The following is a 24867-nucleotide window of genomic DNA, read 5'->3' as shown; positions in this document are numbered from 1 at the left end:
AGAGATGATGGACTCTGAAAAACAAACTGAGGGTTCTAGAGGGGAGGGGGGGAGGGGGATGGGTTATCCTGGTGATGGGTATTGAGGAGGGCACGTTCTGCATGGAGCACTGGGTGTTATGAACAAACAATGAATCATGGAACACTGCACCAAAACCTAATGATGTAATATATGGTGATTAACATAACAATAAAAAAATTTAAAAAAAAAACCAAAAGTCAAATAAAAATAAGAGAAAAAAGTAATTTTGATTCTTTAATCTTAACATCTTGATTAGTGAAATAAATCTACTTGACCTAAAGGCTTTAGACTGGTCCCTAAAATAGGCATAAAGCAAACATTCTCTTAATCTAATGATCTTCAAAGCCATGCAACACTAAAATAAAATAGACTACTATACATATACTAGTGTTCCAAAACTTTCAGCTTTTAGAAGTGGAGGAAAGAAAAGTGGTAAACAATATTAATGCAGCCTGATAGACAAGAATTAAAGGTAAAGACAAAATGACTAAAATGTTGGCAAATAGCACTCTGAAATGAGGAAAGCTAAGTCAAGAAGGTCCTAAGCAAGCTGCAGCAAAGATGAATAAAAGATGAAGGCATAAAGAACCATGTTAATGGTGTATTATCTGTTAATTGCTGAAAAGAGGAAAAACTGACTTAACGGCATCTAGTTTAGTAAAAAACCAAGGTCCCCTGTGGCCATTCCCCAGTGCCCCCAAATTACATGCTTTAAAAGTCACATATTGGGGGCGCCTGGGTGGCTCAGTCAGTTAAACGTCTGCCTTCGGCTCAGGTCATGATCTCAGGGTCCTGGGATGGAGTCCCGCAGTGGGCTCCCTGCTCAGTGGGAAGACCACTTCTCCATCTCCCTCTGCCTGCCACTCCCCCTGCTTGTGCTCTTTCTCAAATAAATAAATAAAATCTTTAAAAAAAAAAAAAAAGGTCACATATTGAAAAGGTACATAAAGAGAAGGTAGAGGGCCAGGGGCGCCCAGCTGGCTAAGTCGGAAGAGCATGTGACCCCTGATCTTGGGGTCGTAAGTTCGAGCCCCACTTTGGGTGTAGAGATTACTTAATAAAACTTAAAAGAGAGCGCCTGGGTGGCTCAGTTGGTTAAGCGACTGCCTTCGGCTCAAGTCATGATCCTGGAGTCCCAGGATCGAGTCCCATATCGGGCTCCCTGCTCGGCAGGGAGTCTGCTTCTCCCTCTGACCCTCTGCCCTCTCATGCTCTCTCTCTCTCTCTCTCTCTCTAATAAATAAATAAATAAATCTTTAAAAAAAAACTTAAAGAAAGAAAAAAGTAGAGGGCCATATTGCTGTATCATTAAGTTCCCAGAGTTTCTTTCCTATCCAGCCCACTGTTAAAGCTTTACTCTCATATATCAAGAAGTTACAAACAGTAGTATTTTTCTTATGCTCAACATTGTTTAAATTTCTCTATACCTTGATTAAATAACATTTCAACATACTCAGTGGCCATGTTAAAAGCTAGAAGGCTGATGGGTGCCTGGGTGGCTCAGCTGTTTAGGCGACTGCCTTCAGCTCAGGTCATGATCCTGGAGTGAATCCCGGGATCGAGTCCCACATCAGGCTCTCTGCGCATCAGGGAGTCTGCTTCTCCCTCTGACACTCCCCCCTCGTGCTATCTCTCATTCTCTAATAAATAAATAAAATCTTTAAAAAAAAAAAAGCTAGAAGGCTGAGCAGTAAGTCAAGGATTTCTTAGATTTCAAAGCTAGAAAGAAACAAAGAATCTCACAATGGGAGAAGGATAAGAGGGAGAGTATCAGTTCTCTAAAAAAAGAGAGAGGGGAGCCTGGGTGGCTCAACTGGTTGAGCATCTGCCTTTGGCTCAGCTCATGGTCTCAGGCTCCTGGCATGGAGCCCCACATTGGGCTCCCAGCTCAAGTGGGGGAGCCTGCATCTCCCTCTCCTTTTGCCCCTCCCCCTGCTTGGGTACTCTCCCTCAAAATAAATAAAATCTTTTTAAAAATAAATAGTAAGAAAACTTCCACATTTACAAATGAAATTCTACTGGTTACAGTTAAGGAAGAGTATTACTACTGCATAATCTAATAAATCCAAACTTTTTTTATAACTGCAGTTTACCAACTGTGAAATATATCACTGAGACCAATTTTCTTCTGGAAAGAAAAGTGAGTACAGTGATCTTTTCCATTCTTTTTATTCTGACAACTAGCCAAAAAGGATAAATTCTGGGCTGCCTAGCTGGCTCAGCTGGTGAGTTTGCAACTCTTGATCTCAGGGTTGTGAATTCTAGTCCCTTTTTGGGTGCACAGATTACTTAAATATAAAATCTTTATGAGCACCTCAGTGGCTCAGTCGGTTCAGCACCCAACTCTTTGATTTTTCACTCAGATCATGATCTCAGCGTTGTGAGATCCAGCCCCAAGTCAGGCTCCACACTTAGAGGGGAATCTGCTACTTTCCCTCTCTCTTCCTCTGCCCCTACCCCTACCTGTGCAGTTGCTTTCTCAAATAAAGAAATCTAAATAAACAAATTTTTTTTTTTTTAAAGATTCATTTTGGGGCACCTGGGTGGCTCAGTCGTTAAGCATGTGCCTTCAGCTCAGGCCATGATCCCAGAGTCTTGGGATCGAGCCCCACATCAGGCTCCCTGCTTGGCAGGAAGCCTGCTTCTCCCTCTCCCAGTCCCCCTGCTCCTGTTCCTGCTCTTGCTATCTCTCTCCGTCAAATAACTAAATAAAATCTTTTAAAAAACCAAAAAACAAAGATTCATTTTGAGGGAGAAAAAATTTTGTGTGCCACCTTTTCTCCAAAATTTTCAAAATGTATCTGCAGTACCTGTTACACAGTTCCAAAAGTTGTACTACACAGTTACCCTAAAAGTGCTTCATTAAAAGAACTATAGGGGTGCCTGGGTGGCTCAGGTAAGCACCTGCCTTCAGCGCACGTCATGATCTCAGGGTCCTGGGGTCGAATTCCATATCAGGCTCTCTGCTCAGCAGGGAGTCTGCTGCTCCCTCTCACTCTCCCTTTGTACTCTCTGAAAAAATTAAAATCTTAAGAAAAAAAGAACTGTAAACAGGGACGGCTAGGTGGCTCAGTCGATTAAGTAACCAACTCATGATTTCAGCTCAGGTTATGATCTCATGGGTCATGAGATGGAGCCCCATGTGGAGCTCCAGGTTAAGTGGGGAGTCTGCTTGGGATTCTCTCCCTCCCCTTCCCTCTGCCCTACCCCCACTCACACACCCTCCAGGTCTCTTTCTCAAATAAATAATTTTTTAAAAGATTTATTTATTTGACAGAGAGCGAGTGAGCACACAAGCAGGGGGTGTGGCAGGCAGAGGGAGAGGGAGAAGCAGGCTCCCTGCAGAGCAGGGGGAGCCCGATGTGAGACTCGATCCCCAGACCCCGGGATCATGACCTGAGCTGAAGGCAGTCGCGTAGCTGACTCAGCCAGCCAGGCACCCAGTTTTTTTGTTTTTTCTTAAAGATTTATTTAGGGAGCCTGGGTGGCTCAGTCAGTTAAGCAACTGCCTTCTGCTCAGGCCATGATCCCAGGGTCCCAGTCCCACATCAGGCTCCCTGCTCAGTGGGGAGTCTGCTTCTCCCTCTGAACCTCCCCCTCTCATGCCCTCTCTCTCTCAAATAAATAAAATCTTAAAAGAAAGAAAAAAGAGGGGCGCCTGGGTTGCTCAGTCGTTAAGCGTCTGTCTTCGGCTCAGGTCATGATCCCAGGGTCCTGGGATCGAGCCCCGCATCAGGCTTTCTCTTCAGCAGGAGGCCTGCTTCCCCCTCTCCCACTCCCCCTGCTTGTGTTCCCTCTCTCACTGTGTCTATCTCTGTCAAATGAATAAATAAAATCTTAAAAAAAAAACAACCAACCTGCAAACAGAGCAAATTTAATCTATTATCCTGAGAGAAAAAAAGACGACAGACCTAGAAAACGAAAACAGGTAAAAATCAATTAGCTAAGTACAAAAAGCAAAAACCAACCTCAGAAAATATTCATGGACAGTACCTCAATTACCCCGGTACTTCCTTAAAAGCTTAATGCCTTTTTGAGTATATGGAGGTCTCACCTTCCAGACCTTCCAACCACCACTTAACTTAGGTTGTACCACAGAAAATGATCATTTTTGTAGGTCAAAATGATGGAAACTGAGGTACAAACTTCCAGTTATATAAGTCACAATGATAAAAAGTACATACACCATAGGGAATATAGTCAATAATATTGTAATAACTTGGTATGGTAACAGACAATAACTACACTTATTGTGTTGAGCACTGCACAATGTAGAGAATTACTGAATCACTACACACTGTATACCTGTACATATGTTAACTACATTTCAACAAAAAAATGACTGAAACTGGCAATTTCATATAGTTCAACCTTATAATTCATTCAACACAAGTAGAAACATAAATGCAAATTTGGAGAATGGAAGTTTTCTATTCCACAAACCAGTAGCTAAGTTGGCTGGAGTAGGAAAAAAAAAAATCAGCCCACAAATTCATAAAATAACTTTCAGAAAACTCTTATTATACAGATGGGAAAACCAGGCCCTGAAAGTAACATGTCTAAAGGGAGAGTAATTGAGATAAAGTCTGGACATGACAGACCCCCCCTAAATTTAATGACTTCTGGTCTAGTGTTTGTTGTCTCTTGTTGCCTCTCCACTGGAAAATATACTCAACCTACATACCCTTCTGTCTCCTTCATATGAAAGAAAATGCTAAACAGAGAGACATTAAGTTCAAAGCAACTTTTAAGTTATAAAATTAAAATCTAAGGAACAGAAATAGAGCCTCAAGCAGTCTAATGTTTACATACAAGTATGGAAGTCTTATCACCCTGGGAGTGAAAGAGATCCATCCCAGTGATGTTACCCTTTACCTATCACCTTTTCCTAAAGTTCTTAATCCTTACCTGTAAAATGGGTGGTATATCTACTTTGAAGGGTTAATTGAGCATTGAGAGAAATGATAAGCACCTGGCATATAGTTGTTAATAATAAATGGTATAGAGTTTTATAATCATACAGTCAATGAAAAATTTTTAAAAGCTTTTCAATTTGTTAGCACCACTTGACAATAGTAGTCAATAAAGAAAGTACATTTAAAGGGCGCCTGGGTGCCTCAGTCAGTTAAGCATCCAACTCTTGATCTCCGCTCAGGTCTTGAGTTCAAGCCCCATGCTGGGCTCCATGCTGGGTGTGGAGCCTACTTAAAAGAAAAAAGAAAAGAAAAGAGAAGAGAAAAGAAAAGAGAAAAGAAAAGCACACTTGTAGTTTTCTACAGTCTTTGATATGGGACAGGGACCAGCATTAGGTATATATATAGTGCATTATGTTCAACACCATGTTGTTACTAATTTAAATTAATTCAATTACACATACTAACAGAAAAATAATTCTAAAAGTATTTATACATTCACTACACTATAAGCTCCTTGAAGAGACCCTTTGTCTATCTTGTTTAATGAATCCCAAGTGTCTAGAACAGTGCCTGGTACATAGTTGGATCTCAATATGTATTTGTCAAATGTCTTTGGAACTTACTTTTAATACTCTGAATACTACAGCTTTTCAAAAAAACAGTAATCTTGACATTCTGGCACATACTATTTCTTTTCTTCTGGCACCAGCCTAAACAGAAGTACCTCTCACTGTAAAATTAACTCCTATCTCCCCTTGAAATGGGAAAAAATTTTGTTTAAGCCTTCTAAAGACCTTCCAATTAGGTTGTTAGGTAGAAAACAAGACAACCTACCCAGATTCTGTAATTACGACTGCAAAACAGTACCTCTCCTATTAGTCTCAATATTGGGGGAGGTGGGAATTTCCTCTTACTTCATCAAAGCAGGAGATTTCTCCTTTTAGAATTTAAGAGGATATTCCCTCAGGCAGCCAAACATGTTTAACTGTGGCAGAACCAAAAAGATGAGGTGCAAAGAAAATAGAGGTAGAAAGTAAGAGACTGGCAAGGTAAGTGACCCAAGACACTGATATATTGGGGGGGAAAAGGAAAAAAGAGCTCAAGGTCTAAATTTCTTCTCATAATTCCTATAGAATTAGAAGACACAAACAAGAAACATTAAAACTTTGTTTTAGAATACATTAGGGTTGGGGCGCCTGGGTGGCTCAAATGGTTAAGCATCTGCCTTCAGCTCAGGTCATGATCCCAGAGTCCAGGGATCGAGCCCCGCATCGGGCTCCCTGCTCAGCAGGGAGTCTGCTTCTCCCTCTGACCCTCTTCCCTCTCGTGCTCTCTCTCATTCTCTCTCTCTCTCAAATAAATAAAATCTTTAAAAAAAACCAAAAAAACAAATCAAGCCTACCAATGATAGATCTGCCCAGCTACTGTGCTAGATCACCGGAAGAAGGGCAATAAATTCAAGATTAAATTTCAAACAAGATAAACCAGGTCATGGCCATGTTTCTAAACTAAACAGAATTCAGTGTTCTAAACAGAATAGTCCTAACAAGGTATGGGTGAGACTGTAAAAACATATCTGGGGAAAAAAGTTCTGAGCTTAGGGACAAACACTGCTGCTAACATCTAAGTATTTTTAAACACTGATCTAGCTCAAGGTAGACATATATAAAACCAACATACTTGGCTCTGACACTATCAGTCAGGTTGACTAGTTGGTATGCCAGCAAGCTCTATTTTCAGCAACTACCATATCCCTGACTTTTCAAGTTCCCAATTGGAGGAGAGGGAAGGAGGAAATCTTTCACTCTTTGATTTCTCTTATGTTCTGCCAAATGTTGACTCCATTTCAGAAAGAAGGGGACTTAAATCTAAGATACCGCTGTGGTAGAGGGAATGGACAAAGCTTAAAAACTTTTGTATGTATTTAAATGAGATGAGTAGAACAAATGGTCTTAAGTCTGATAACCATAAGGCAAGTCTGCAGCTCAGGATAATCTTAGTTTATGCTTACTGTCCCAGCACTACCATGAATTGGTACCCCTTCGTTTCAAGGCATCCTGATTTGGATGACCCTTTAATTGTTGTGACAGTTATTATGACCCAGTTATTATTATGTAACCTCATTAACATGAATATTTAATGAGCTCAAACCATAGAATTATGTTGGCAAACCAATTTGTCATCTGGGGTACATTGGTATTTAACTGTATCAAACTATTAACCAACCATTTCGGAAATAGTAGACATAACTTTTTTTTTTGCTAGCTAAAATATTTTTTATGTTAATCACCATACAGTACATTATTAGTTTTTGATGTAGTGTTCCATGATTCATTGTTTGTGCATAACACCCAGTGCTCCACGCAGAACGTGCCCTCTTTAATACCCATCACCAGGCTAACCCATCCCCCCACCCAGTAGACATAACTTTTTGTTGCTGTTCCTCATTACCCCTTAATGGATTCTGTTTGACGGCTATCTAGGCTAATATTTGGAACATTTGCAAATTATTTGCCAACCATTCCCCCTCCTAAAAGTGTTAGGACTACATCAACTAAAAGGCTGCATCCATCAAGACAAAAGTGGGGGTGGGGGGATTGCTTTTAAAAAAAAGCATTTGCAGAAATGCATGGCATTAGCCATACCCCAGCACAAACATCATGACAAACCAAGGAAACAGTATGCAAACACATATTTTGAGATTACCTAAAATCCCTCATTCTAACTTCATTCACTGGGCCTTGATATGGGATTTTTTTTTTAAAGACTATTTTTTTTAGTAGCCCAACATGGGGCTTGAACTCAAGACCCCAAGATCAAGAGTCACATGCTCTTCTGAGGCAGCCAGGTACCCCAAAATGGGATTGTTTTGAAAGCATGAGGTTTCCTTAGAAAAGCATGAAGATATTTTATCTATTTATGATGGATACCAGTCATAAACACCAAGACATATTGAAGCAACTGCTAAAGAAATAAGCACCCCCCCCCAAGGTACCACCTTACTTAGTTACACACAGGTCTTTTTTGAGTGGCTTAGGAGAAATAGGAGTACTGGTCTAAAAGTCACCAGACAAGTTCTGGCTTTGCCATTTACTAGCCAACCAGTCATGTGGTAGAGGGAAAAAAAAAAATCATTAAATCTCAGATTCACTTTCCTGAACCATAAAATGGAAGTAACATTATCTAGTTCATTGATACGTGAAATAAGTAAAAAATGTTTGTGAAAGTGGTTTGTGAGTGAAGTTCTATGTAAATGTGGCATTAAATAGTTTAAAAATTTAACCTTTACCCTACTCCTGTCATTACTGATTAAATACACACAAACATAACGTTAAAAACACTGCTGCAAAATCAGCCTTACAGTCCTCTTTTTAAAAAATTAGGCTTTCAGATCAACTTCTTAGAAGTATTGGTAACTCATTTGTAAAATTACGTACATTAAGTTACCAGACTGAAAATTCACTTGCTATATACCAGGTGAAAGTCAGGAAATTATTTATTTATTTTTTTAAAAAAAATATTTTTTATTAATTTATTTGACACAAAACGAGAGACAGAGAGCAAGCACAAGCAGGGGGAACGGCAGGCAGGGGAGAAGCAGGCTCCCTGCTGAGCAGGGAGCCCGCTGTGGGGCTCGATCCCAGGACCCTGGGATCACGACCTGAGCCGAAGGCAGCCACTTAACTGACTGAGCCACCCAGGCGCCCCAGGAAATTTTTTAAATATTTCATATTCCCTTGACCAAGCTATTAGATAATTATGAAAAGCCTGCTTGTTTGTATAAACTTTCAATGTGTTTTCTTGACTTACTGAATCCAAATTTTGCTCAGACTATGTGTTCTACCTCTTACTAGAATTCAAATTGAGACCTTTTCATATAAAGGTGAAAAGGATGCCAAGGAATGTCCATAGTAGTAAGAATTTACTCCCGTCATCTCAGATTACAATGATTTCATTATATTCCATAGTTTGGAAAGCCAACAAAATAAACTGAAATTTGCCCACTACGCACAATATTGTATAAAAGTCTAAAGTAGAGGCGCCTGACTGGCTCAGGTGGTGGGCCATGTGACTCCTGATCTTGGGGTCGGTGAGTTCAAGAACCACATGTGGTGGTTTACTTAAAAAAAAAAAAAAAAAAAACTAACTAAAAATAAAACTCTAAATACAACAGAGCATCTGCTTTAAATATGAAGACTAAAAGCTACCTATTGCATTATCCAATTCTGCTTATTTTAGGCAGGAGAAAAAAATATATACAATAAAGTTAACTCCATTAACTGAAAAAGCAGTAATAAAAATTACTGGCTAAATAAAAGAACTGACAGCAACCTGTTTTAAACTCATTACTAAAGTTAATTTCCTAGGGTGCCTGGGTGGCTCAGTAGTGGTTAAGCATTGGGCTCTTGGTTTAGGCTCAGATCATGATCTCAGGGTCATGAGATCGAGCCCTGCACCAGACTTCTCGATGGGCATGGAGCCTGCTTAGGATTCTCTTTCCCCCTCTCCCTCTGCCCCTCCCCCTGCTCGTGCCTTGCTCTCACTCCCTCTCTAAAATAAATAAATCTATAAAGTTAATTTACTATTTACCCATTTTTTTCCTAACATGTATTAAGGAATTATTTCAAAACATGTCCCCACCCTTCACGGACTACCAGAATAAGCTAGAGAGATGATGCTCTGGTGTTTTAAAAAGGACAGCTCTTGGGGTGCCTGGGTAGATCGGTCGTTAGGCGTCTGCCTTCGGTTCAGGTCATGATCCCAGGGTCCTGGTATCGAGCCCCACCATCGGGCTCCCTGCTCCGCGGGAAGCCTGCTTCTCCCTCTCCCACTCCCCCTGCTTGTGTTCCCTCTCTCGCTCTCTCTCTGTTAAATAAATAAATAAAATCTTAAAAAAAAAAAAAAAGGACAGCTCTCAAGTGACTCAGAATATATGCATTCCTAGTATTGATGCATTCACAGAATGAATGATCAAAAGTGACCACCAAAACTTTACTCTTACCCCACATGGAATCAATCATCACAGGGAAAAGGTAAGGAAAGGACAAAGCGAGCAACTACCTCACAAACCCAAATGTACTTTATGCTGGACCCCTCCACTCTGAAAAATGTGAAATCATCTCTTCTCTTTACTAGTGTGGTTCATATATATGGGAGGGTAAGACTTGGTTCAGGAATGCTAAAAGGTAATAGATTTGACTCAAACAGCTACATATGTTATAAAAACTATTCCTTAGACTTCTGACTTAATTTAATCTTCAGGGTGAACAATCCTAGCCCCAAACTTCAATATTTCCTATCTGCAACCCACAACTGTCCTTTTCCTCAACACAGTTTAGCTCTTCCTCTACTACCAATAAATTATCCATATAAACGGATTCCAATTCCCCAGAATATAACTAAATAATGCTACAAAGAACTTCAACAGGGTATGCAAAAAAGATACTGCAGGAACAAGAAAAGCCAGTATTTACATCCAAGTACCCAAAACCAAATCATTCAAACTCACTTTTCCTTTCTTCCACTCCCCACACCACTTATTGTTCAGTGACTAAAACTATGGGGAATTTTAGTCACCACAAACAAAACTGAACTACTGTACCCAATAAAAGAGTGGACACAGGTAAAGGCTGATTCCTGATGACTGCCTTCCTTTTCTTCCTTTCCAATAAATTCCTCCCTGTCCTGTGCCCAACGGTCACTGGAGTTCCTCCCCACCTGGTAGATCCTATTTCCCTCCCACTTTCTATCCTGAAGGAGACAAAACGTTTAACTAACGATGTGGCTCTCTAGATAGTGCTCTGCTGAATAACCAATAAGGGCTTTCACTAAAATTCCTCAGCACCCAAATCCAAAATAATACTACTAAACCTTCACTTAGTTGAAAGCTACAACCATGAGCTTCCAAATCGTTTTTAAAACAAATTAAAAACAAAAACAAGACCTCCACATCCTTTTTGGTTATCATAGCAAGTTTACTCAAAGCCTAAATTCTTAGGACCAGAAAGCATTCAAATTTCAAGTTTCCTCCCAAGGACACTAATAGATTAAGAGAGGAACCCATTGGTTGCATAGGGGGAAAAAGAAAAAGAACTTCCACTACCAGCACACCTACATTGTTTCACTCTTAAAGACTGAAATAAAGACAAATCTGACCTTGAGCTGTACTTCCCCATCTTATTTCCCTCTCCCTCCCAAGACTCTTGTTCAATAAAGAGACATTTAAGGATTTACAAAACGAAATTTAGTGCGCTACACCTTTCTTCGATTTGAGTTCTTGGCCTTTTTTCCTAATTTTCAAATTCCTGAATCCTAACGTATGATGATACAACTGGGACTACTCCTGAGACTATTCACATGACCAACATGGCATTCAAGGAAAGCAAGGGCCATACAAAACATTAATTACGAAAAAATCTGAAGATCGATGGCACTGGATTCCAACCTTGTCTCACGCTAGAGAGCATTAAAAGCACAGAAGCCACACTTAAGAATTTTTGTTTTTATAATACTACAGTTTAACGGATATGGGGGTAATTCAAGTACGTAGGTCCAAAATGAAGGGAGTGAGGGGCAATTTTTTTAAAACAGCAGCCTGAGAATAACTAAACGGACACAACGGACATTTCGATCAAGTTCTGAAGAAATGAAGAACCTTGAGGGGCGAAGAAGCAATGAACAAAGAACTGTTCAAATCTGTACACAAAGCCATTTATTTAAAATAGAAAAAAGAAAATAGGATCTTCCGGGAGCCCTATGTTCAAAATCCAAAAGGTGAGAGCTTGGGATAGGTTAAGATCCTCAATGAAGTACAAACACGCATTCCGGTCCTGGGGAGTTGACCAAAAGGCAGTTACTAAACGTTATTTGAAATAACTTTATTTTCCCACAGGTCTTTCCGTTTGTCATAATGGTGCGTGTCAACAGGAAAATCAACGTTTTTACAAACTGGTAAACTGAGGCACGGGTATTCGCGGGACTGAGAGTCATGGTCTCCTTGTTTCCTGTTCAAAGCTCTATCCACCAGAACCCCCCCGCTAACGGTGCCAGAAAATGATTACAGGAACTTCGAGCTCTCCAGAAATCGGAGGAAAGGGACCGTGAGTGAGGTTTTCCTAGACCTCCCCAGAAGAAGGCGAGATTGAACGTAAAGCCTAAAATACCCTCAACACAAGGTGTGCCGGCCTACAGAAAGGAAATCCCGATCGCAGCATCTCAGCTGGCCTCCGCTCAAGGATGAACTGCAGTGATTCCCACTGTCCTTCCCCAACCCTCATCCAAGACCGCCCGCCACCACAAACCCAAGAAGCCCTTCGCTCGCAAGGATTCTCCTTTGTGAGACTCCACAGCCGCCGCCCCACATTGGGCCTCCGGGGAAAAGCCACCGCCCCCACCCGCCATGTTTCCCTGAAAGGCGCCCGCGCTGCAGCTCCTGGTGCTACTCTCCCCCATGTGGCGGGTATTTCTTCCCCCCCCATCACCCCACCCAATTGTTCTCCACATCCCAAGATGGCCCAGAGGCTCCCCCGGGGATCGCTCGCCCGGAGATAGCACCGGCCATCTCCTCCCCCCCCCCCCCCCCCGGACTCGCCCTCCCCCCCCAGCCGCCATTTTACAACCAACTCCTCCACCCTTTCGCCTCGGCCTCCTGGCCCGCGGGTGTCTACAGCGAAGGACGCCAAAGGGGTCAAATTCCCGGGCCTGGGGCCTCCCAGCGCTCCGGGAGCCCACAGGCCATTTCCTACTTCCCGAATCCACGCTCCCAAGCAGGCTCGGAGACGATGCCGCCATTTTGTCTCCTGCTCCCGGCCTCTGTGGGCGGCGGCAGAGGGTCCGAGAATTCCAGCCCCCTGCTGCCCCCCCAACTCACCGTCGTATCGCTCAGCCTGCTCGGCCAGCTTCGCCTGGTACACCAGATCCTCCCGATCATCCATAGCGGCAGCGGCTCCGGCAGGGTCTGCGCGACGGATGGAAGCGGATAGCGTCTCAGACTCTCTCAGCCTCTCGCTCCGTGTCCGGGCAGCAAAAATGGCGGCGCCTCAATCCGGGACTTCCGCCTGCGCACGCGGACAACTGCTCAGCTCTATGGCAACCGCTCCCTGGCAACTGGCGCGGGGGGGCGGGTCCGGGAGCCCAGAGCCCGAAGAGGCTGGAACCAGCTAGACGTCCCTCCTCCCTGGGCTGGGCGGGCGTTGGAGGGCTGAGGCGGGAACTGCGACGGCTGGGAGGGAGAACAGCCCCGAGAGAGGGCGGTTGGAGGGGGGGGAGTCGCCTGGACCGCTCCTGAAGAGAGTGAGCGAGGGATCCTGGGCTGTGACCGAGGGCCCACGCCTAGACCTGCGGGCAGAGAAAGCTGTAACGGTTTTTGTAATGGCAGGCCTTCCTCACTGAAACCGACTTCCCTCCTACCTTGCCCGTTTTCTCAGCCGAGCCCAGTCCTGGGCCTTTTTCATACCATTTAGACCCAGGGTAAAGAGTGGGGGTCTGCTATAAATGGTAAGGAAAAAGGGCCTCTCAGCTTTCACACCTCAGCTCACCCTTGCACTTTGCAATCTTTTTTTTTTTTATGATTTTATTTATTTATTCTTGAAAGACAGAGAGAGAGGCAGAGGGAGAAGCAGGCTCCCAAGGAGCAGGGAACCCGATGCGGGACTCGATGCGGGACTCGATCCCAGGACCCTGGGATCATGACCTGAGCCGAAGGCAGACGCTTAACCATCTGAGCCACCCAGGCGCCCTGCAATCCTTTTCTTCTCCTCCCTTTTAGCCTTCTTTTCCACCCTAGGCCCACCATGGATGGGAACAAGGAAGTTAGAGAAGTCTAGTCTGGAGTGCAAGGTGTGGAAGAGTGGCACCAAGATTAATCGAGATTGAGGAAGCAGAACTGGGAAAGAACCTGGCCTGTTTTGCTTCCCAGTGGATTCCCAGCAACTTGTACTCAATAAAGTATTGGTTGCAAGACTGAAGATCAGGTTAGATTACAACTATCTGGTGGGGCGTGCAATAGCTGTGGAATAAAAAGTAGACTGGGGGCTGCTGGTTGGCTCAGTCTGTAGAGCATGCAACTCTGGATCCCGAGTCCTGAGTTCAAGGAGCCCACTTTTAAAAAAACTAGTTTGGAACCAAATTATGAAGAGCCTTGGATAGTGAGCTAGGAAGTTTGCACCTTATTCCATGGGCACAAGGGAGTTATGTTTCTATGATTTTGCGTGGAAGATGCCATCAAAAATACACTTTGAAAAGATTAATGAAGATTGGGGCGCCTGGGTGGCTCAGTCGTTAAGCATCTGCCTTCGGCTCAGGTCATGATCGCAGGGTCCTGGGATCGAGTCCCACATTGGGCTCCCTGCTCGGCGGGAAGCCTGCTTCTCCCTCTCCCACTTCCCCTGCTTGTGTTCCTGCTCTCGCTCTCTCGCTCTCTCTGTCAAATAAATAAAATCTTTAAAAAGAAAAGATTAATAAAGATTGCACAGCAGGCCTTGCAGAGCCGCCGCCTGGGAGCTACCTGTGCCACCCAGACACGGACAACGCCACTGCGTTCTTCGACAGTGCTCTGGATAGGGAGCCCTTGGGCCCCCTCTCCTTCAAACTGTTTGCAGACAAAGTTCCAAAGACAGAAAACTTACGTGCTCTGAGCACTGGGAAGAAAGGATTTGGTTATAAAGATTCCTGCTTTCTCAGGATTATTTGGGTTGTATGTGCCAGGGGGTGGTGACTTCACAGGCCATCAGTGGCCGTGGTGGCCAGTCCATCTATGGGGAGGAATCTGATTATGAGAATTTAATCCTGAAGCATACGGGTTCTGGCATCTGTGCGTGGCAAATGCAGGACCCAACACAAAGTTTTTCATCTGCACTGCCAAGATTGAGAGATTGGATGGATGGCGAGCACGTGGTCTTTGGCAAGGTGAAAGAGGGCATGAATATCGTGGAAACCATGGAGAGCTTTGGGTCCAGAAATGGCAAGATTAGCAAGAATCACCATTGCTGACTGGGGACAAACTAATAAATTTGACTTGTGTTTTAACTACCACACCATTCCTTCTGTAGCTCAGGAGAGCACCTCGTCCACACCCATCTGGTTGAAATATTCTATAATCTTTGTGCTCTCACTGCAGTTCTATGGATTACATATTTTCCTTACTCCCCTCCAAGTCTAGCTGGATTGCAGAGTTACATTTATGATTATGAAATAAAAACAAACGAGAGCACATTCTGCATGGAGCACTGGGTGTTATGAAGAAACAATGAATCAGGGCGCCTGGGTGGCTCAGTTGGTTAAGCGACTGCCTTCGGCTCAGGTCATGATCCTGGAGTCCCGGGATCGAGTCCCGCATCGGGCTCCCTGCTCAGCGGGGAGTCTGCTTCTCCCTCTGACCCTCCCCCCTCTCATGTGCTCTCTCTCTCTCTCTCTCTCTCATTCTCGCTCTCTCAAATAAATAAATAAAATCTTTAAAAAAAAAAAAACTAATGATGTAATATATGGTGATTAACATAACAATAAAAAAATTAAAAAAAAAACAAACGAGAAAGATTGCACAGCCATGATTAAAGAAGAAATTAAACTATCAGGCTACAATAATACAGGTAAAAGGAATACATGGTTGCAGTGAAAATGGGAAGGAAAGGACAAAACAGGAATAGTACTGCAGAGAAAAGCTGCAGGAGTTTGTAGCTGGGGGCATCTGACTGGGGCATCTGGCTCAGTTGGTAGAGCATGTGCCTCTCCATGTCAGGGCTGTGAGTTCAAGCCCCACACTGAGTGTAGAGATTACTTAAAAAGTAACATCTTTGGGGCGCCTGGGTGGCTCAGTTGGTTAAGCGACTGCCTTCAGCTCAGGTCATGATCCTGGAGTCCTGGGATCGAGTCCCACATCGGGCTTCCTGCTCAGCAGGAAGTCTGCTTCTCCCTCTGACCCTCTTCCCTCTCGTGCTCTCTCTCTCTCATTCTCTCTCTCTCTGAAATAAATAAAATATTTTTAAAAAAATAAAAATGAAAAAATAAAAAGTAACATCTTTAAGGGGCACCTGGGTGGCTCAGTTGGTTAAACCACTGCCTTCGGCTCAGGTCATGGTCCTGGAGTCCCGGAATCGAGTCCCGCATCAGGCTCCCTGCTCAGCAGGGAGTCTGCCTCTCCCTCTGACCCTCCTCCCCCCTCTCATGCTCTCTCTCTCTATCTCATCCTCTCTCTCAAATAAATAAAAGCTTTAAAAACAAAGTAACATCTTTAAAAAAAATTTGTAGCTGATCAGATGTGATTTTGTGAGGAGAAACAAAAATTAAAATAGACTTTCCATCTTCCCACCCTGAGTCACTGGGATAATGAGTGGTAGTACCATTAACAAAAAATAGGATTGGTAGGGAAAGTTGCTGATGTACTGCACAGAATGACATGAATTCCTTTTAGCACATGTTAGTGCTAAGGTTCTCACACATCACCCACATAGAAATTACCAGCATGGAATTGGAAAAGGGGACTGGCATTCCACACTGAAAGGCTGCCATGGAAGCAACTGGAGAATAAGTGCAGGTAGAAGACCAAACAAACCTTTTAAGAGATTTGTGAAAGCAGAAGAGCCAGCTAAGGAGACTGGGTGGCTCATTACTGCATTTTAAACTAAGCCTCTTTACACTTTAAACATACTTATCAAATTTAATGGTAAAAGTAAGAAAAGACCTGGGTTTTCCAGTCCTAATTCTGTAAGTAAATATGTGACCTTCAGCAAACATCATGTTCCTCTGTAATTTAAGGAACTGGAGACCATATGATAGGCTACAAAACAAGTCTTAATAAATGTTAAAAGACTGAAATCGTACAAAATATCATTTCCTATCACAATGGATTGAAACTAGAAATAAAGAAAACTGGAAAGTTAATAAATATGTGGAAATCAAATAACGCTGTTAAATAACGGGGCAAAGAAGAAATCACAAGGGAAATTAAAAAATACCTTGAGATGCATAAAAGCAAAAACGCAATATACCAAAACTTCTGAGATGCAGCAAAAATAGTGCTAAGAGGGAAATTTATAGCTGTAAATGCCTACGCTAGAAAGATCTCAAATTAATAACCTAACTGTACACCTTAAGGAACTACAAAAAGAACAAACTAAACCCTAAATTAGCAGAAGGAAATAAAGATTAAAGTGGGGATAAAATAGAGAATAGGAAAAAAAAAATCTACCAAACAAAATCTGGTTCTTTGAAAAGATCAACAAAATTGGGAAAACCTTTAATTAGATTAAGAAGAGAAAAAAGGCTCAAAATTAAAATCAAACGAGGGGCACGTGGTGACTCAGTCAGTTGAGTGTCCTACTCTTGATTTCAGATCAGGTCATGATCTCGGGGTGGTGGAATCAAGCCCTGCGCCAGGCTCGTGCTGGGTGCAGACTCTGCTTGGGATTCTCTCTCTCCCTCTGCCCCCTGCACTCACTCTCGCTCTCTCTCTCTACAATAAAATTAAAAAAAAAAAAAAAAAAAATATATATAGGGGCAGTGGGGTGGCTCGGTCAGTTAAGCATCTGACTCCTCGTTTTGGCTCATGTCGTGATCTCATGCGTCGTGAGATGGAGCCCCACGTGGGGCTCTGCGCTCAGCAGGAAGTCGGCTTGAAGATTCCCTCTGTCCCTCACCCTGCTTGTGCTCTCTCTCTCAAATTAATAAATCTTCTTTAAAAAAGTATAAAATCAGAAATGAAAGTGGTGACATTACTACAAACCTTACAGAAATAAGGATTATGAGTATTCTGAACAATGGTATGCCAATAAACTGGATAACAAATGAACAAATTCCTAGAAACATACTGTGATATTGTGATATAGTGAAAAATATATGTATATATTTGGCCTTTATCCTTGGTTCCTGGAACAGAGCTCCTAAAACTCTGAAAACTTCCAAAGTGATACTGGTGAGGAGCTTCTTCTGTTATTTATAATAAGCGACTTTTTATTTTTTTTTTAAGATTTTATTTATCTGAGAGAGAGAGAACATGACCGGCGCGGGGGGGGGGGCGGTGGGCAGAAGGAGAAGCAGACTCCACACAAGTGGAGGGGAGGCGCAGAGGTAGAAGGAGAGGGAGAAGTGGACTCCCCGCCGAGCAGGGAGCCTGATGCGGGACTCGATCCCAGGACCCCGAGATCATGACCTGAGCAGAAGGCAGACGCTTAACCAACTGAGCCATCCAGGGGCCCCGCCCCCCCCCCTTTTTTTTGAGAGAGAGAGAGAGAGCAAGGGGAGGGGCAGAGGGAGAGAATCTTAAGCAGGCTCCATGCTCATCTCAGAGCCCGACTCCGGACTCCATCTCACAACCCTGAGACCATGACCTGAGCCAAAATCAAGAGTTGGATACTCGGGCGCCTGGGTGGCTCAGTTGGTTAAGCCACTGCCTTCGGCTCAGGTCATGATCCTGGAGTCCCGGGATCGAGTCCCGCATCGAGTCCCGCATCGAGTCCCGCATCGAGTCCCGCATCGAGTCCCGCATCGAGTCCCCATCGAGTCCCCATCGAGTCCCCATCGAGTCCCGCATCGGGCTCCCTGCTCGGCAGGGAGGCTGCTTCTCCCTCTGACCCTCTCCCCTCTCATGTGCTCTCTCTCTCTCTCTCATTCTTTCTCTCAAATAAATAAATAAAATCTTTAAAAAAAAAAAAAGAGTTGGATACTCAACTGACTAAGCCACCCAGGTGCCCCCCAAACAATGGGGTTTAGAGAGATTCCACGCTGGTGAATGTATCCACATGCCAGGAGGAGGGTGGCATACCCTAAACCACAAAGGGTCAGAAGCTCCTGTGCTTGGGACCCTTCCAGAATTTACCTTATGTGCTTCTTGATCTAGTTGTTTGTATTCTTTATAATAAACCAGTAAGGATAACTAAAGCATTTCCCTGAATTCTGTGAGCTACTACAGCAAATTATTAAACCCGAAAAAATTGTGGTAATTCATAATTTGCAGCCAAGTTGGACAGAAGTGTGGATAACCTGGAGACCCCCTACTTGCAACTGGCATCTAAGTGGGGAAGAGTCTTGTGGAACTGAGCCCTTAACCTCCGTATCATGGGTCTGTACTAACTCTGGGTAGTATCAGAATTGACTTAATTTGCAGCATACTCATAGATATCCAATTATCCATAGATAATTGGAAAATCGTTTGGTGTGGGAACACAACATATTTGGTATCAGAAGTGTGTGTAGAAACATCACAGCACATACAAACTACCAAAACTGATTCAAGAAATAGAAAATCTGGGGGCACCTGGGTGGTTCAGCCAGTTAAGCGTCTTCCCTCTGCTCAGGTCATGATCCCGGGGTCCTGGGATCAAGCCCAGTGTCAGGGTCCCTGCTCGGCGGGGAGTCTGCTTCTCCCTCTCCTCCTGGCTTGTGCTCACTCGTGCTCTCTGTTACTATCTCTGTCTCTCTCAAATAAATTAATAAAAGCTTTTTAAAAAATTAAAATAAAAATAAAGAAAAAAAGAATTAATATGAGCATTCCTGGCTAGCTCAGTCAGAGGAGTATGAGGCTCTTGATCTCAGGGCTGTGAGTTCAAGCCACACATTAGGTGTAGAGACTACTAAAAAATGAATTAAAAAAAAAGTAGTAGAAGAATTAACACCAATCCTTCTTAAACTCTTCCAAAAAATAGCTGAGAGAACACTTCCTACCTCATTTTGTTACATCAGCTTTACCTGGCACACCAAAGCTGGACAAAGACATGACAAGAAAACTACAGGTCAATATCTTTTATGAATAGATGCAAAAATCTTCAACAAAATAATAGCAAACTAAATACAACAGCATAGAGTGGTGCCTGGGTGGCTCAGTGGGTTAAATACCCGACACTGGATTTCGGCTCAGGTCATGATCTCAGGGTCGTGAGTTCAAGGCCCACCTCTGGCTCTGTGCTCCGGAGGGAGTCTATCTGAGATTTTCTCTCTCCTTCTCCCTCAGCCCCTCCCCCTGTTGACTCTCTAAATGAATGAATAAATAAATACATAATATCTTTTAAAAAAGTAAAATCTTCGGGTGCCTGGGTGGCTCAGTTGGTTAAGCAACTGCCTTCGGCTCAGGTCATGATCCTGGAGTCCCTGGATCGAGTCCCGCATCGGGCTCCCTGTTCAGCGGGGAGTCTGCTTCTCCCTCTGACCCTCTTCCCTCTCATGCTCTCTATCTCTCATTCTCTCTCTCTCAAATAAATAAATAAAATCTTTAAAAACAGTAAAATCTTCAAATAAATCAATAAATAAATTCAGCAGTATAGTAAAAGGATTATACACCATGAACAAATAAGAGTTAACCAGGAATGCAAAGATGTTTTAAGAAAATCAATGTAATTAATATCCTACATTAGTAGAATGAAGGGGGAAAAAGAACATGATCTGCTCAATTGATACTAAAAAAAGCATTTAACAGGGTGCCTGGCTGGCTCAGTTAGTAGAGCATACAATTCATGATCTCCAGCTTATAGGTTCCAGCCCTACATTGAGTGCAGAGATTATTTAAAAACAAAATCTTTAGAAAAAAATTAATAAAATAAAATCTTTAGGGGTGCTTGGCTGGCTCAGTTGGTAGAACATGTGACTCTTCATCTCAGGGTTATAAGTTTGAGCCTCATGCTGGGTGTAGAGATTACTTTAAGAAGTAAAATCTTGGGGGCACCTGGGTGGCTCAGATGGTTAAGCGTCTGCCTTCGGCTCAGGTCATGATCCCAGGGTCCTGGGATCGAGTCCCGCATCGGGCTCCCTGCTCTGCGGGAAGCCTGCTTCTCCCTCTGCCTCTCTCTCTCTCTCATGAATAAATAAATAAAACATTAAAAAAAAAGAATTCTTTAAAAAAAAGATAAAATCTTGGGGCAACTGGGTGGCTCAGTCGTTAAGTATCTGCCTTCAGCTCAGGTCATGATCCCATGGTTCTGGGATCGAGCCCCACGTTGGGCTCCCTGCTCTGCGGGAAGCCTGCTTCTCCCTCTCCCGCTCCCCCTGCTTGTGTTCCTGCTCTTGCTATGTCTCTCTTTGTCAAATAAATTAAATCTTTAAAAAAGTAAAATCTTTGAAAAATAAAATATAAAATCTTTAAAAAAAATGAACTTTCATGGTAATAAACTAGGAATAGGAGGGAACTTCCTCAACATAATAAAGGCCATACATGAAAAACCCACAGCTAACATCATACTCAGTGGTGAAAGATTAAAAGCTGTCCCCCTAGGGCGCCTGGGTGGCTCAGTTGGTTGAGCGACTGCCTTCGGCTCAGGTCATGATCCTGGAGTCCCGGGATCGAGTCCCACATCGGGCTCCCTGCTCGGCGGGGAATCTGCTTCTCCCTCTGACCCTCTTCCCTCTCGTGCTCTCTATCTCTCATTCTCTCTCTCTCAAATAAATAAATAAAATCTTTAAAAAAAAAAATAAAAAAAATAAAAGCTGTCCCCCTAATATCCTGATATCATGAACAAGATAAAACGCCCCCTTTTCCCAGCTTTTCAGTATAGTACTGGAAGTTCTAGACAGAGCATTTAGGAAATACAAAGAATTAAAAAGCACTCAGATTATAAAGGAAGAAGTAAAATAATTTCTGTTTGCAGATTTGACCCTATAAGTAGAAAGCCCTAACGGTTACAACAAAAAACAAAACAAAGGGGTGCCTGGGTGGCTCAGTCGTTGAGAGTCTACCTACAGCTCAGGTCATGATCCAAGGGTCCTGGGATCAAGTCCCACCATCGGGCTCCCTGCTCAGCGGGGAGTCTGCTTCTCCCTCTCCCACTCCCCCTGCTTGTGTTCCCTCTCTCGCTGTCTCTCTCTGTCAAATAAATAAAATCTTTATTTTTTTTAAAGATTTTATTTATTTATTTGACAGAGAGAGACATACAGCGAGAGATGATGCAGGGCTCGATCCCAGGACCCTGGGATCATGACCTGAGCCGAAGGCAGACGCTTAACCGACTGAGCCACCCAGGCGCCCCTAAATAAAATCTTTAAAACAAAACAAAACCTGTTAGAACTTTTAAACTAACTCAGTAAAGTTGAGGGATACAAAATCAACACACAAAGTCAGTTGTATTTTTTTAATAAGACTTTTAATGAGAAACTTTTAATATTTTTTTAAGTAAGCAAGCTCCACACAAAACGTGGACTTGAACTCACGACCCTGAGATCAAAAGTCACGTGCCCTAACAACTGAGCCAGCCAAATGCCCCGAAACTTGTAATTTTTTATATACTTCTCTACTGTTTGAACATATAAAAGCAAGCATATATTACTTTTATAATGAAAAAAATAACAAACAGCTACAACAAAATATTTTTCTAGTTTCTTTTAATGTTTGTACCTGCAAGGCTTTTTCCTTCACATTTGTCAATTCCTGAGTGCTGTGTGTGATGCCCAACAAATCTGTAGTTTACCCAGTTCTCGGATTTTTTTCTGACAATGTCTGTATTAGAGCTCAATACAAAGTATTAAGACAAAAAAATCAGTTGTATATTTGTATAGTAGCAAATAGGCAGTACAAAACAATTCAAATGAACAGCCAGGCACCCTGGAAGATTCAACATTGCTAAGACAAAAATACTACAGATTTGATGCAATCCCTATCAAAATCCCGAAGGCTTTTTTTGTTTGTTTATTTTCCAGAAATGAAGTAAAGCGGCTGAATTTGCTGATCTCTAGAAATACCTTCCAGTTCAATCAGAAACATTACAATGGTTAAGGTCATGGGTTCTGCTCCTAGACTCCTTGGGTTCCGTGGGTCCTTATCACCTGTGCAAGGGGAGCAAATTCCTCAACTTCTTTAAGCCTCTGTTTTCTTTCTTTTTTTTTTTTTGAAGATTTTATTTATTTATTTTGACAGAGAGAGACACAGTGAGAGAGGGAACACAAGGTGAGCCTGGGTGGCTCAGTCAGTTAAGCGTCTGCCTTCGGCTCGGGTCATGGTCCCAGGGTCCTGGGATTGAGCCCCGCATTGGGCTCCCTGCTCGGCGGGAAGCCTGCTTCTCCCTCTCCCACTCCCCCTGCTTGTGTTCCCTCTCTCGCTGTGTCTCTCTCTGACAAATAAATAAATAAAATCTTTAAAAAAATAAAAAATTAAAAAATTAAAATAAATTAAAAAAAAAATATATATATATATAACGAACAAGAAGGAGCTTGTCAGCCATATTAAATTCTACAGAGACATCAAGATAAGCCATGAGGAAAAGCACTGGATATAGCAATTAGGTCACGAGCGACCTTCAGGAGCAGTTTTAAAGGGATGTTGGGAGGCCAGACCGCGTTCGACTAAAGCACAAAGGAGGCAAGAAAGTGGGAACAGTAAGTATGGAGTTCTCTTGAGAAGAATAGCAGTGAAGAGGTCGAGAGTGGTCATTTTAGAGAAATGAGTGGCCTCCAGAGGTAGCCAAGCCGGCCCCTATTCTCGCAAAACGTACCTCAGCCTCCGAAGCTCGCTCTGCTGCCATGCTGACAGGGCTGTCATGGACATGCAGAGATTTGAGGTGACCTCCTTTCAACCATTTGGTATTCTCTCCTGAACAGTGTCTCCTGAGACCGGCTGAGGTCTGTCTGAAGCTGCCTCTTCCTGAGAAACGGCTGAGAAGGCAGAAATCTTAAACCGAGATTGATTCTCTGACTGTCCTGCCTGTCCTCTCAACACACAGAACTACAAGGGACAGAAATAATTGACAAGGCAACAAAAATATCAACAGAAACATTTTTTTATTTTTTTTTAAAGATTTTATTTATTTATTTGACAGAGAGAGACACAGCGAGAGAGGGAACACAAGCAGGGGGAGTGGGAGAGGGAGAAGCAGGCTTCCCGCGGAGCAGGGAGCCCGATGCGGGGCTCGATCCCAGGACCCTGGGATCATGACCCGAGCCGAAGGCAGACGCTTAACGACTGAGCCACCCAGGCGCCCCAGAAACATTTTTTTAAACATTAATCTCCGTGTAGTTAACACACAGTGTTATCTTAGCTTCAGGCGTAAAAGACAGTGATTCAACAGCTCTATACATGACTCAGTGCGCATCGGGGTAAGTGCACTCTTAATCGCCATCACCTATTCCACCCCCCAACCTCCCCTCTGTGAACCATCAATTTGTTCTCTACAGTTAAGAGTGTTTTGGGGGCACCTGGGTGGCTCAGTCATTAAGTGTCCTACTTTTTTTTTTTTTAAGATTTTATTTATTTATTTGACAGAGAGACACAGCGAGAGAGGGAACACAAGCAGGGGGAGTGGGAGCGGGAGAAGCAGACTCCCCGCTGAGCAGGGAGCCCGATGCGGGGCTCGATCCCAGGACCCTGGGACCATGACCTGAGCCAAAAGGCAGATGCTTAACGACTGAGCCACCCAGGCGCCCAAGTGTCCTACTCTTAATTTCAGCTCAGGTCTTGATCTCAGGGATGTGAGTTCAAGCCCTGTGTTGAGCTCCACACTGGGCGTGGAGCCTACTTAAAAAAAAAAAAAGTGTTTTTGGTTTATCTCCTTTTTTTCTTCCCTTTTCCTCCCCCCCTCCTTTTTTTTAGAGCTAGAGAGTGCGCATGCAATTAATGGGGGGGCGGGGAGTGTCAGAAGCAGAGGGAGAGAGAGAAAATCTTTTTTTTTTAAATATTTTATTTTTTATTTGAGAGAGAGAGAATGAGAGAGAGAGCACATGAGATGGGGGAGGGTCAGAGGGAGAAGCAGACTCCCCGCCGAGCAGGGAGCCCAATGCGGGACTCGATCCAGGGACTCCAGGATCATGACCCGAGCTGAAGGCAGTCGCCTAACCAACTGAGCCACCCAGGCGCCCCAGAGAGAGAGAAAATCTTAAGATGGCTCCCTGCCCAGCATGGAGCCCAACAAAGGGCTCCATCTCATGACCCTGAGATCATGACCTGAGCCAAAATTGAGTCTGATGCTTAACTGAATGAACCACCCAGGCACCCTTACTTGTTTTGTATGGTATTTGTCTTTCT

General features: G+C 43.3%; 2 protein-coding genes across 2 annotated transcripts in view; both read right to left on the bottom strand.

Moving 5' to 3' along the window:
* The window catches only part of YWHAE (tyrosine 3-monooxygenase/tryptophan 5-monooxygenase activation protein epsilon), a 53040-nt gene extending 40098 nt beyond the window's left edge, over window positions 1-12942 (bottom strand). Inside the window, exon 1 of the mRNA XM_025851303.2 lies at window positions 12808-12942. Within this exon, the coding sequence (XP_025707088.1) occupies window positions 12808-12871 (64 nt within the window). The 5' untranslated portion in view covers window positions 12872-12942. The remainder of the gene's footprint in view (window positions 1-12807) is intronic.
* Window positions 12808-24867, bottom strand: part of CRK (CRK proto-oncogene, adaptor protein) — a 62954-nt gene continuing 50894 nt past the window's right edge. The window contains exon 4 of the mRNA XM_073879326.1: window positions 12808-13274. The gene's annotated coding sequence lies outside the window, so the exon portion shown is untranslated. The remainder of the gene's footprint in view (window positions 13275-24867) is intronic.

Source organism: Callorhinus ursinus, unplaced genomic scaffold (assembly GCF_003265705.2).
Source record: "Callorhinus ursinus isolate GAN/ISIS: 27379988/994484 unplaced genomic scaffold, GSC_fseal_2.0 scaffold34, whole genome shotgun sequence".
Taxonomy (NCBI): Eukaryota; Metazoa; Chordata; class Mammalia; order Carnivora; family Otariidae; genus Callorhinus; species Callorhinus ursinus.
Note: the sequence above shows the minus strand (reverse complement) of the source record. Positions and strands in the feature narration are given on the sequence as shown.